Source organism: Lampris incognitus, chromosome 20 (genome assembly GCF_029633865.1).
Source record: "Lampris incognitus isolate fLamInc1 chromosome 20, fLamInc1.hap2, whole genome shotgun sequence".
Taxonomy (NCBI): domain Eukaryota; kingdom Metazoa; phylum Chordata; class Actinopteri; order Lampriformes; family Lampridae; genus Lampris; species Lampris incognitus.
In genome coordinates this window covers 5,642,468-5,654,528 of record NC_079230.1, presented here as the reverse complement: position 1 = coordinate 5,654,528, position 12,061 = coordinate 5,642,468, and the positions used below count along the sequence as shown (strand labels likewise).

The 12,061-nt window shown below is 50.2% G+C and overlaps 1 protein-coding gene across 1 annotated transcript in view; it reads right to left on the bottom strand.

Annotated features, from left to right (window-relative positions):
• Positions 1 to 921: 921 nt before the first annotated feature.
• The window catches only part of prkd4 (protein kinase D4), a 28,643-nt gene continuing 17,503 nt past the window's right edge, over positions 922 to 12,061 (bottom strand). The window contains exons 11-19 of the mRNA XM_056300103.1: positions 11,822 to 12,029; positions 11,455 to 11,483; positions 11,235 to 11,307; positions 10,279 to 10,385; positions 9,507 to 9,668; positions 8,133 to 8,231; positions 6,325 to 6,592; positions 1,998 to 2,083; positions 922 to 1,319 (exon numbers count right to left, since the gene is read on the bottom strand). Of these exons, the coding sequence (XP_056156078.1) occupies positions 1,185 to 1,319; positions 1,998 to 2,083; positions 6,325 to 6,592; positions 8,133 to 8,231; positions 9,507 to 9,668; positions 10,279 to 10,385; positions 11,235 to 11,307; positions 11,455 to 11,483; positions 11,822 to 12,029 (1,167 nt within the window). The 3' untranslated portion in view covers positions 922 to 1,184. The remainder of the gene's footprint in view (positions 1,320 to 1,997; positions 2,084 to 6,324; positions 6,593 to 8,132; positions 8,232 to 9,506; positions 9,669 to 10,278; positions 10,386 to 11,234; positions 11,308 to 11,454; positions 11,484 to 11,821; positions 12,030 to 12,061) is intronic.

The window sequence follows — 12,061 nt, the reverse complement described above, 5'->3', positions numbered from 1 at the left end:
GTAGGGGTGTAGAGCTGGTGGGGAGGGATGTCATAAGGGTGCTGTTGTAGGAGTAAAGGGGGTGTAAAGCTGGTGGGGAAGGATGTCATAGGAGGTGTAGAGCTGGTGGAGAGGGATGTCATAAGGGTGCTGGTGTAGGGGTGTAGAGCTGGTGGGGAGGGATGTCATAAGGGTGCTGGTGTAGGGGTGTAGAGCTGGTGGGGAGGGATGTCATAAGGGTGCTTGTGTAGGGGGTGTAGAGCTGGTGGGGAGGGATGTCATAAGGGTGCTTTTGTAGGGGTGTAGAGCTGGTGGGGAAGGATGTCATAGGAGGTGTAGAGCTGGTGGAGAGGGATGTCATAAGGGTGCTGGTGTAGGGGTGTAGAGCTGGTGGGGAGGGATGTCATAAGGGTGCTTTTGTAGGGGTGTAGAGCTGGTGGGGAGGGATGTCATAAGGGTGCTGGTGTAGGGGGTGTAAAGCTGATGGGGAGGGATGTCATAAGGGTGCTGTTGTAGGAGGTGTAGAGCTGGTGGAGAGGGATGTCATAAGGGTGCTTGTGTAGGGGGTGTAGAGCTGGTGGGGAGGGATGTCATAAGGGTGCTGTTGTAGGGGTAAAGGGGGTGTAAAGCTGGTGGGGAGGGATGTCGTAGGAGGTGTAGAGCTGGTGGAGAGGGATGTCATAAGGGTGCTTGTGTAGGGGGTGTAGAGCTGGTGGGGAGGGATGTCATAAGGGTGCTGTTGTAGGAGTAAAGGGGGTGTAGAGCTGGTGGGGAGGGATGTCATAAGGGTGCTGTTGTAGGGGGTGTAGAGCTGGTGGGGAGGGATGTCATAAGGGTGCTGTTGTAGGAGTAAAGGGGGTATAAAGCTGGTGGGGAGGGATGTCGTAGGAGGTGTAGAGCTGGTGGAGAGGGATGTCATAAGGGTGCTGTTGTCGGGGTGTAGGGGGTGTAGAGCTGGTGGGGAGGGATGTCATAAGGGTGCTGTTGTCGGGGGTACAAATTACAATGTAATAGGAGCAAAGAGAATGACTAATATGAAAGTTGTGCCCTAAAAGGTCGTAGGGTGTATGGTGTGGTGGGGGTACCTGCGGGGCAGAGTTGAAGACGGTGGTAGAGCCGTGTGTTACAAGGTGGACAGTGTGATGGTAAGGGCAGTCGGGTTTTGCAGGGGGCACAATTGGCCCCTGGGAAGGGCGTGTGTGTCATTACAGGTGATGGGGGAAGTCCAGCCCCTTTTCTTCAGCGTGCCGTCTCCAGAAGTCCTTGTCTCCTTCCTGTGTCAGATACCTGCAGCCCAGCCGGAGCTCAAACTCCCGCAGATCGCACCACAACTGGAAGTCCTGAGGGAGGGGAGGGGGGGGGGGAGATTAGTTAATACATCTTCAAAACTGCCACTATGTCTGTATGAACAAACTATTATTGACATAGAAATGTTAGTTTAAAATTTTTCCCCCTTTTTCCTCCAATTTTTCTTGGCCAGTTACCCCACTCTTCCGAACCGTCCTGGTCTCTGCTCCACCCCCCACCTGATCCGGGGAGGGCTGCAGACTACAACATGCCTCCTCCGACACGTGGAGTCACCAGCCGCTTCTTCTCACCTGACAGTGAGGAGTTTCACCAGGGGGATGTAACAAGTGGGAGGATCACGCCATTCCCCCCAGTTCCCCCTCCCCCCGAACAGGCGCCCCGACCGACAAAGAGGAGGCGCTAGTGCAGCGACCATGACACATACCCACATCTGGTTTCCCACCCGCAGACACGGCCAATTGTGTCTGTAGGGGACGCCCGACCAAGCCGGAGGTAACATGGGGACTCAAACCGGCGATCCCCGTGTTGGTAGGCAACGGAATAGACCGCCACGCCACCCGGACACCCCACACTTAGATTTTTAAACTCTTGTTAAGTGAAATATGAAAGTGTTTTCAGGTAAACTATAGAGTAAGCATCAGTAAAACGAGGGTACAAATTAAAAAGAAGTAACGAGCGGAACAGGGGAACATTTGAATGTGGCGTCTAACCTGCAGCCAGGCGTGTCCGAGAGCTTTTCCTACACTGAACCGGCGTCTGACCGACACCTGAAGAAGATTCCGGATCAAACTCACCGCTGGAGGATGGAGGGATGAAAAACAGAAAGAAGAGACAGTTTAGCTGAGATTTCAACTTACCAGGACTGAGTAACTCACCAATACCTGCACAAAAACAGCAAGTTTGTTTTAACGGCTGATAAAAACAACACAACTCTGCTCGCCAGCACATAACTCATGTAGACATAAAGATGAACGCACACTTAGTTGTTGTCAAATCAACTTCCCCCTCTGAAAACGTTACCTGTCCCACCAAAATCAAAACACTATGTTGTTAACCAAGTGTTACTGCACTAGCCAGCAGTCATCCATTCATCCTTTATCCATCCATCCATTATCCAAGCCACTTATCCTAATTAGGGTGGCGGGATGCTGGAGCCTATCCCAGCAGTCACTGGGCGGCAGGCGGGGAGACGCCCTGGACAGGCTGCCAGGCCATCACAGGGCGCACGCACACACACACACACACACACACACACACACACACACACACACACACACCTAGGGACAATGTAGTACGGCTGATCCACCTGACCTACATGTGTTTGGACTGTGGGAGGAAACCGGAGCCCGTGGAGGAAACCCACACAGACACGGGGAGAACATGCAAACTCCACACAGAGGACAACCCTCAAGGTTGGACTACCCCGGGGCTCGAACCCAGGACCTTCTCGCTGTGAGGCGACCGTGCTAACCACTGCGCCACCGTGCCGCCTCAGTGTTACCCAGTTACTGATACATTACCAGAGTAACAGCTTCACGTGTTCAGAATACAGACATGAGGCATTTGTATTCAGCCCACCTCACACCACATGACAGGTACTTCATACATGTTGAGAAGAAAACTTCTCCACTAATCAACGTTGGCGTTACGGGCAGGACGGTGCCTTCAGGTTTCAGTAGTGGGCGAGCGTGGAAACACAAAGCAAAATGAAGAAACTGAGTTTACAGTTTGTGTCTCACACATCTGTCATATGATTAATGTACATGGCTCCAGCATCCCGCAACCCCAGTTGCGATAAGGGGCTTGGATAATGGATGGATGGATCTGCTGGTACTTGATGGAGTCCAAGAGACCATGTGACCCAGCAAGTTGTCCAGGGCCTCTGGAAGAAAAACAGCCCCAACGACCCACCACCATGCTTCACAGTGGGTATTGGGTACGGTCCTGCATGGCTACCTTTCTGTCTATGCCAAACCCAAAACTATTTTGATTTCATCTGACCCTAGAATCTGGTCCCACTGAGAGTTCCTGTAACATTTGGCCCTAGAACCCGGTCCCACTGAGAGTTCCTGTAACATTTGGCCCTAGAACCCGGTCCCACTGAGAGTTCCTGTAATGTTTGGCCCTAGAACCCAGTCCCACTGAGAGTTCCTGTAACGTTTGGCCCTAGAACCTGGTCCCACTGAGAGTTCCTGTAACGTTTGACCCTAGAACCCAGTCCCACTGAGAGTTCCTGTAACGTTTGGCCCTAGAACCCGGTCCCACTGAGAGTTCCTGTAACGTTTGGCCCTAGAACCCGGTCCCACTGAGTTCCTGTAACGTTTGACCCTAGAACCCGGTCCCACTGAGAGTTCCTGTAAAGTTTGGCCCTAGAACCCGGTCCCACTGAGAGTTCCTTTAACGTTTGGCCCTAGAACCCGGTCCCACTGAGAGTTCCTTTAACGTTTGGCCCTAGAACCCGGTCCCACTGAGAGTTCCTGTAACGTTTGGCCCTAGAACCTGATCCCACTGAGAGTTCCTGTAATGTTTGGCCCTAGAAACCGGTCCCGCTGAGAGTTCCTGTAACGTTTGGCCCTAGAACCCAGTCCCACTGAGTTCCTGTAACGTTTGGCCCTAGAACCTGGTCCCACTGAGAGTTCCTGTAAGGTTTGACCCTAGAACCCGGTCCCACTGAGAGTTCCTGTAACGTTTGACCCTAAAACCTGATCCCACTGAGAGTTCCTGTAACGTTTGGCCCTAGAAACCGGTCCCACTGAGAGTTCCTGTAACGTTTGGCCCTAGAACCCGGTCCCACTGAGTTCCTGTAACGTTTGGCCCTAGAACCTGGTCCCACTGAGAGTTCCTGTAAGGTTTGACCCTAGAACCCGGTCCCACTGAGAGTTCCTGTAACGTTTGACCCTAGAACCTGGTCCCACTGAGAGTTCCTGTAACGTTTGACCCTAGAACCTGGTCCCACTGAGAGTTCCTGTAACGTTTGACAAACTGGAGGGGCTCGAGTCTGTAGTTTGATAAAAGCGAAGGCTTTTTTCTGGCAACCCTCCCAAACACCTTGTGGTCATGTAGGTGGCATCCGATTGTAGTTTTGGAGACTTTCTGACCCAACGACCAACGTCTGCTATTCTCCAACTGTGATCCTTGGAGATTCTTTGGCCACTCGAACCCTCCTCCTCCTCCTCTTCACTGTGCTTGGGATCAAGTTTGACACACATGCTCTTCAAGGCAGAGCTTAACATCTCTGGGTTGTTTAAACGTCTTTATTGTCCCGATAGTTTAAATGGCCATTTAGCTATTTTCTTATGGCCATTTCCTGATTTGTTCAGCTCAAGAACTTTTGTCATTTATTCATTAAACCTTTATTTAGACTAATTTATTTAGATTATGTAGATTTTATGTATTTATTTATTATTTAGACTCATTCATTAAACCTGTATTTAGACTCGGGAGTATACGGAGATAGAGACCTTATTTACAACACAGCTGTGCAAAAAACCCACAAACAAGACATCCTAGGCACCGACAAACACAGATAAGATACGGAGATAAAAAAGTGATAGTAAAACTAGAAGTAATAAAAAAACCAAATTAGTAAAATAACGTATTAAAACCTTAAAAAAGTAAACCAATTTAAAATTCACTGCAAATGAAGTCAGCTAAAAACAAGAGCGGTTGGAAAAGCGGGGAATCACACAGCCGACTTCGGAGAGCTTAGAGACGGGGATTGAACAGACGTCTCTGGTGATGTGATCGGTCACTGTGAATGCTGAACATGACCTTTGACTGGCTTGTCTGGCTTAATCTCTGACACAGTTCAACACCGGTACTTTTCCTGGGCTCTCTGGGAGACGTTAACTTGATGGCCCCAGAAAAACGGTCCTTCTCTCAGGCAACTGCCCGTCTTCAGCTATGTCAGTGATCGAACCAAACAGCTAATCAAAGGTCACGGTCAGTGTCCGGGTAGCGTGGCGGTCTATTCCGTTGCCTACCAACACGGGGATCGCTGGTTCAAATCCCCGTGTTACCTCCGGCTTGGTCATGTGTCCTTACAGACACAATTTGGCCGTGACTGCAGGTGGGAAGCCGGATGTGGGTGTGTGTCCTGGTCGCTGCACTAGCGCCTCCTCTGGTCGATCGGGATGCCTGTTCAGGGGGGAGGGGGAACATAGTGTGATCCTCCCACGTGCTACATCCCCCTGGTGAAACTCCTCACTGTCAGGTGAAAAGAAGTGGCTGGTGACTCCACATGTATGAGAGGAGGCATGTGGTAGTCTGCAGCCCTCCCCAGATCAGCAGAGGGGGTGGAGCAGAGACCGGGATGGCTCGGAAGAGTGGGGTGATTGGCTGAGTACAATTGGGGAGGAAAAAAGGGGGGAGGGGGGTCATGTTCAGCATTCAAAGTGGCCAATCGAAGGAGCGGAGACATCAGTCACTGCCTAACACATCCCCGCCTCCAAAGCTTCCAAAGTCAACTTGACGAGCGAGCGTTGAGCAGATGCGAGTGCCAAGGGAGGGTGGAGGGTCAAGCTCGCACTCACCACAGCTCTGTGCTGCCGGGGCCGCATTCCCGCACGTGGAGCAAAGATGCTCCCTTGCTGGGACGGAGTCAAAACAGTGATGTCAAGTTGGGAAAATATTGTCAACTCATTTTTTTGTAAGCAGCATCTTTCCCATCCTTCCAACTGCTCCGCTTTTCGGCGTCGATATCAGAAAGACTTGAATTTACACCTGCTGGGGGCAGGAGCTCATTTTAGGTGATATCTTAACCCATCCATCCATTATGCGAACTGCTCATCCTGCTCTCAGGGTGGCGGGGACGCTGGAGCCTATCCCAGCAGTCACTGGGCGGCAGGCGGGGAGACACCCTGGACAGGCCATCAGGCCCTGTGATGGATCGGATGGCCTGGCGGCTGACTTCCATGGTGCAGCCGGTTTACATTAAGTAGAATAAGTCGTCTCTCATATTCAGCCTAAACCGCGTTTGAACTTACAGCCGATGCAACAGACAGCGGCGTCCGTTACCTTCCTTCCTTCCGTCCTTACCTTGCAGCGAGATGGCGGCCCAGTATTGCCGTGGATACATGAAGGTAGCGTTGGTGATCTGCTGGGTGATGTCCTCGTCCTCATTGAAGGGGAAGGTGCCGCTCAGGCTGACGTACATGATGACCCCCACCGACCACATGTCCAGCGAGCGGTTGTAGCCGCTACTGTTGATGACCTCGGGGGCCAGGTACGCCGGTGTGCCCACCACCGAGCAACGGAACGACTTCTCGCCGATGATGCGAGCAAAGCCGAAGTCGCACAGCTTCACCTGTGAGAGGGGTGTGGTTTTAAAAGGCTGCGTTTTACAATAATTACACAATAGCGTTGCTAGCAGGCTAACGAATCCTGGCCATTAAACACCATCACGCTTTGCCTCGGCGTCTTTCTGTAGACGTTCAATCGCTGCACCTTGCAAATTTTCGACAGCTGTTCTTCTCGCTGTTCTTTTTTTTTTGACATCTTGTTTTTCTTTTTTCCGTGACTTCTCCCCTCTGTGGTTGCAGATGAGCATTGGCGTCTGCTCAGGGTAACAGGATGTTATGTAGTGCATCACGAGCATTTCCTGCCTTACAAAATGCACACAATATTTATCCCACCAACAGCAATCTGAAGACAGGTGGGTCTCGAACATGTATTTTATGACGGTCAGTACAAGGCAGGTTCTGGAGAAAAGTTGTTTTGTTGCTCAAACCAGTCAGTTCAGCTGGAAGCTGAGGCTGTAGGACTGTTTCATGAAACAGAAACCAGAAAGCTCAGCAGGCTGTCAGCGTAGTAACGCTACTGGGGAAACACCAGGACCATCAAGCTCTCCAGGTCCCGTCCATCATGGGAGCCGCTCAGGACTGAAGTCAGGGAGCATTCTGAGTCCACCCAGCTTATGAATAATAAGAAACGTGCTCATACGGGTAGTATGATACAAGACGTTTCTGAAGAAACTTGGGAGTTTTATGCCTGGCTCTGTTTAACAGTTTTCATTATCTTTTTATTTATTTTGTTGTGTTACGTTTCCCCCACATCTTGATAACTCATTGATTGTAGTGTCGTACTGAGAATGGACTCACACTTGATTATCCTTACTTTACAGCGAGGCCTTCATATGCTCTGTTTCTGTCTCGGTGTTTGTTACTGTCACACTCGTTTCTTCAATAAAGAGACAGTGGGGAAAAAACTGGCATCTCCTGTCAGCGTACAGACCAGTACACCAGAAACCAGTACACCAGATCAGAACAGGCAAGAGCGAAGACTCAAGTGAGTCACGGCACCTGGACAGCCTGATTACAACATTAACGACAGTAAAAGTGAACAATTTACCAGAAAACTTGTCACATGGAGTTTTAAAGCTGCAATGAGGAGTTTTGGATTTTTGTTGAATTTGCGCCCCCTGTGGACAAAAGCGGCGGTGTTTCACAGAGGAACGACTTCAGCTCGCCCACACGTGGTCTCTCGTCACCGGGATTCTATTCAGCTTCTGGGAACTGGTGCATGTTTGTTTTTTTGCAGTGAGTTTTGGAAAAACAGCCATTAGTGAAACATACAGCCACGAGCTTGTGTCTCGCTGGCTGTGGCCATTTATCCCAAAACAACATTTTCAGATTTCATGGGGGAATCCGACCTTGACACAAGCATTTGGACTCATTACAGCCAACAGCAACACCTCATCTGCTGGCTGATGGGCTCACCTGATTATGTCAGTCAACATAACATTTAAGACTGCTAAATGAAAAACTCCTTGTTGCAGCTTTAAATACCTTGCTAATATGAATATCTTCTGCAGCATTTTGAGAAACCCCCCCAGCAGAGATTCTGACCTGAGGGAAGGGGTCTGGCGAGACCAGCAGGACGTTTTCTGGTTTCAGGTCACAGTGGGCGATGTGTTTGAAATGCAGATACCGCAAAGCCTCAAGGATCTAACACCCAACACACAGGGGAAGAGGACAAGTCATGCTGAAGGTCTTAAAACAACACATTTTTTTTATTGGGGGCGTCTGGGTAGCGTAGCAGTATTTTCTGTTGCCTACCAACACGGGGATCGGCGGTTCGAATCCCCATGTTACCTTTGGCTTGGTCGGGCGTCCCTACAGACACAATTGGCTGTGTCTGCAGGTGGGAAGCCTGGTGTGGGTATGTGTGCTGACTGCCGCACTAGCGCCTCCTCTGGTCGGTTGGGGCACCTGTTCGGGGGTGGGGGGGGGGATATAGCATGATCCTCCCACGTGCTACGTCCCCCTGGTGAAACTCCTCACTGTCGGGTGAAAAGAAGCGGCTGGCGACTCCACATGTATCGGAGGAGGCATGTGGTAGTCTGCAGCCCTCCCCGCATCGGTAGAGGGGGTGGAGCAGCGACCGGGACGGCTCGGAAGTTGGGGGTAATTGGCTGGACACAATTGAGGAGAAAAAGGGAGAACCCCCCCCCCCCCCCCCCAAAAAAAACATTTTTTTTAAAAAACCTTCATCTAGGAGGACTAGTGCAATCTCACATAACATGCAACACAGCAGCACTGCTGGAGGTCTCTGACCGGAAGCTAAGCTCATAAATGTTAAAGCTGCGTGGAGGAAGTATGCAGGAGCTTTCACTCTCCGCTACTAAAACCTCTGTGTAAACATGGAGGTCATGTCTGGACGGCCTGGCTCAAGAACATCTACATGATGACCAGGGAAAGAGGGGGAACGAGAGTTTAGATAGACGTAAGCCGTCCTCCTGAAGGGACTTTGAGCCAGGCACTCTCTGGCCTTCCTTTGTTCAATAAAAACACGCGTCCCACCAGCAATGGATCATAACGTCAAAAATAAAAATAATCCGCAAAACAAACCAACGTGAATTATGTGGACACTCATCATGGCGAACGAGCTTCAAGTCAAAGACACCAAACAGGCTACACAAGGTCCAAGGTCATCTCGTTTTATCAATAAGCTGAATAAAGCCAGATGACCCTTGACCTTGTGTGGCCTGTACAGTATCTATATAGTGTACAAAAAAAGCTACAATTATTTGTAGCATTTTTGTGTTGTATGTGTCGTATTTTGTTTATATGCATGTCCTTCTGATTTGTTTAATGTGCAAAGAAAAGAACACTTTCAAAGAATGATTACCAGCCCTGGTTGGACAATAAAGTTCAATTCAATTCTATAGAGTAGTAGTAGTAGTAGCAACAACAAGTCTGACATGACAGGTCAGCATTCACCTGCATGACCAGGAAGCGTGTGTTGCGCTCCGGCAGTCGACCTTTCTCATTGGACAGAATCAACTCCAGCATGTCTCCATGGAGCTTCTCCATGACGACAAAGATGTGCTGCACCGTCTCAAACATGGCCTCCACCAGAACCACACCAGGGTGTGACAGATTCTGCCAAACACATGAACACAAGACATAAAATACACATGCACACGTGCATACATAATCACAACAACAGGGGGCGTCCGGGTAGCCTAGCGGTCTATTCCGTTGCCTACCAACACGGGGGTCGCTGGTTCGAATCCCCGTGTTACCTCCGGCTTGGTCGGGCGTCCCTACAGACACAATTGGCCGTGTCTGCGACTGGGAAGCCGGATGTGGGTATGTGTCCTGGTGGCTGCACTAGCGCCTCCTCTGGTCAGTCTGGGTGCCTGTCCGGGGGGGAGGGGGGATAGTGTGATCCTCCCACATGCTACATCCCCCTGGTGAAACTCCTCAATGTCAGGTGAAAAGAAGTGGCTGGTGACTCCACATGTATGGAGGAGGCATGTGGTAGTCTGCAGCCCTCCCCAGATCAGCAGAGGGGGTGGAGCAGCGACCGGAACGGCTTGGAAGAGTGGGGTAATTGGACAGGTACAATTGAGGAGAAAAAGGGGGGGGGGCAATCCAAAATAAATAGATAAAAAACACGACATATTATCAAAACACACGACTGGGTTCCTACCATGACAAACTCAGCGCTGTGTAGCTGCACGAGGAAACATCAGGTGGTCTCTCTTACCTGCAGGATTGCGACTTCGTTCCTCAGCTGCGTCTCCTGCTTGCTGGGGAAACGGGTTTTGTCTATTACTTTGATGGCCGTGGGCCGTCCAGACTGTCTGTGAGTACCTGAAGAGTCACCAAGAACCCAGTGAAAGTACTACGATAAGAAAGAGACACTCAGTGAAAGTACTACGATATGAAGGAGCCATTCGGTGGTAGCTTGCAGTTAGCAGTACTGCAGTAAGCTAGTACTTAGCAGTTAGCAGTACTGCAGTAAGCCAACGGTACTCTCTGAACCCGTGTGGCGAGCCAGATGGATTTATTAAGGCTACGGCAACAGGACAAATCAGACTGGATCAGGTTAAAAGTCAAATGTACTAAGAAAATAGCTTATTGTATTAACTTTCAAATGCCCCCCCTCCCCCTAATTGTACTTGGTCAATTACCCCCACTCTTCCAAGCCGTCCCGGTCGCTGCTCCACCCCCTCTGCCGATCCGGGGAGGGCTGCAGACTACCACATGCCTCCTCCCATACATGTGGAGTCACCAGCCACTTCTTCTCACCTGACAGTGAGGAGTTTTACCAGGGGGACGTAGCGCGTGGGAGGATCACGCTATTCCCCCCAGTTCCCCCTCCCCCTGAACAGGTGCCCCGCCTAACCGGAGGAGGCGCTAGTGCAGCGACCAGGACACACACCCACATCTGTCTTCCCACCCGCAGACACGGCCAATTGTGTCTGTAGGGACGCCCGATCAAAACGGAGGTAACACGGGGACTCAAACCAGCGATCCCCGTGACGGAATAGACTGCTACGCTACCCAGACGCCAAACTTTCAAATGCTTTTTGTCTTTTTATTTTTGGTAACAGTCATTCTCTTGTCCTTTCTGGTACACAAAACAACAAACATTCTAAATCCATCGGAAAATACTGAGTTTAGTAAAACAGTAATGTGGTTGCAGTCAGCCTGTCGCACCTCTGTAGACCACTCCAAACTGTCCAGACCCCAGCACCTCATCTGTAAAGATCTGGTACATCAAGCTGACGTCCTGAAATATATATCAACACATTAATATTATCCACACTAGTTCACTACAACACATCACTTGATCCACTATGAAACATGGTGTGCATGATGCATAACATGGATCACAAACCCTTTGTGTGTGTAAGGTCATATTTAAGATAATACTTACAGCCTCCTCTGCACGGTGAAGACCTTCATCTGTAAAAAGGAAACAGATCGATTCGTTAACAAACCTTAGCTAAAGTTAACGGAGGTTAACTGTAGTCACTAAGTCCTAAATGGGTCCGGTTAGGGCACATCGTTTGGTCTAGACGGGGCGATCTGGTAAGTCCTGTCAGGAAGAGGTTAAACTTCGATTAAGAAAAGGAAGAAGACACTAGATACAATACTAAGACATGTATTAAGACAGTTGTTAATAAATTTAGGCCGTGTGTTATAAGAGCTTATAAGTGCTCTATTAGCAGCTACTCTTCATAAGGCATTATGAATTATGGGCCCCTGGTTGTCAGGTCCTGTAAAGTGAACCTGAGCATCACCTCGGTCCTCTGTGGGCCAGTTGCTGTGTAAAGGCATTAAAGCCCGCCTGATGGCGTCCTCCCACGCCGGCCCGTCCTCGCCGGCAGAGACACAGTAGATGACCGCGGTGGTCAAAATCTCAAACGAATGAGCCGCACCGCCCGGTAAGACCGGAACGGTGAGCACCCTGGGGCTTCGTACCTGCAGGACCTCGGATATCGGGATCTCCTGGAAAGATGGGAGAAGCAAACGGGGACGAA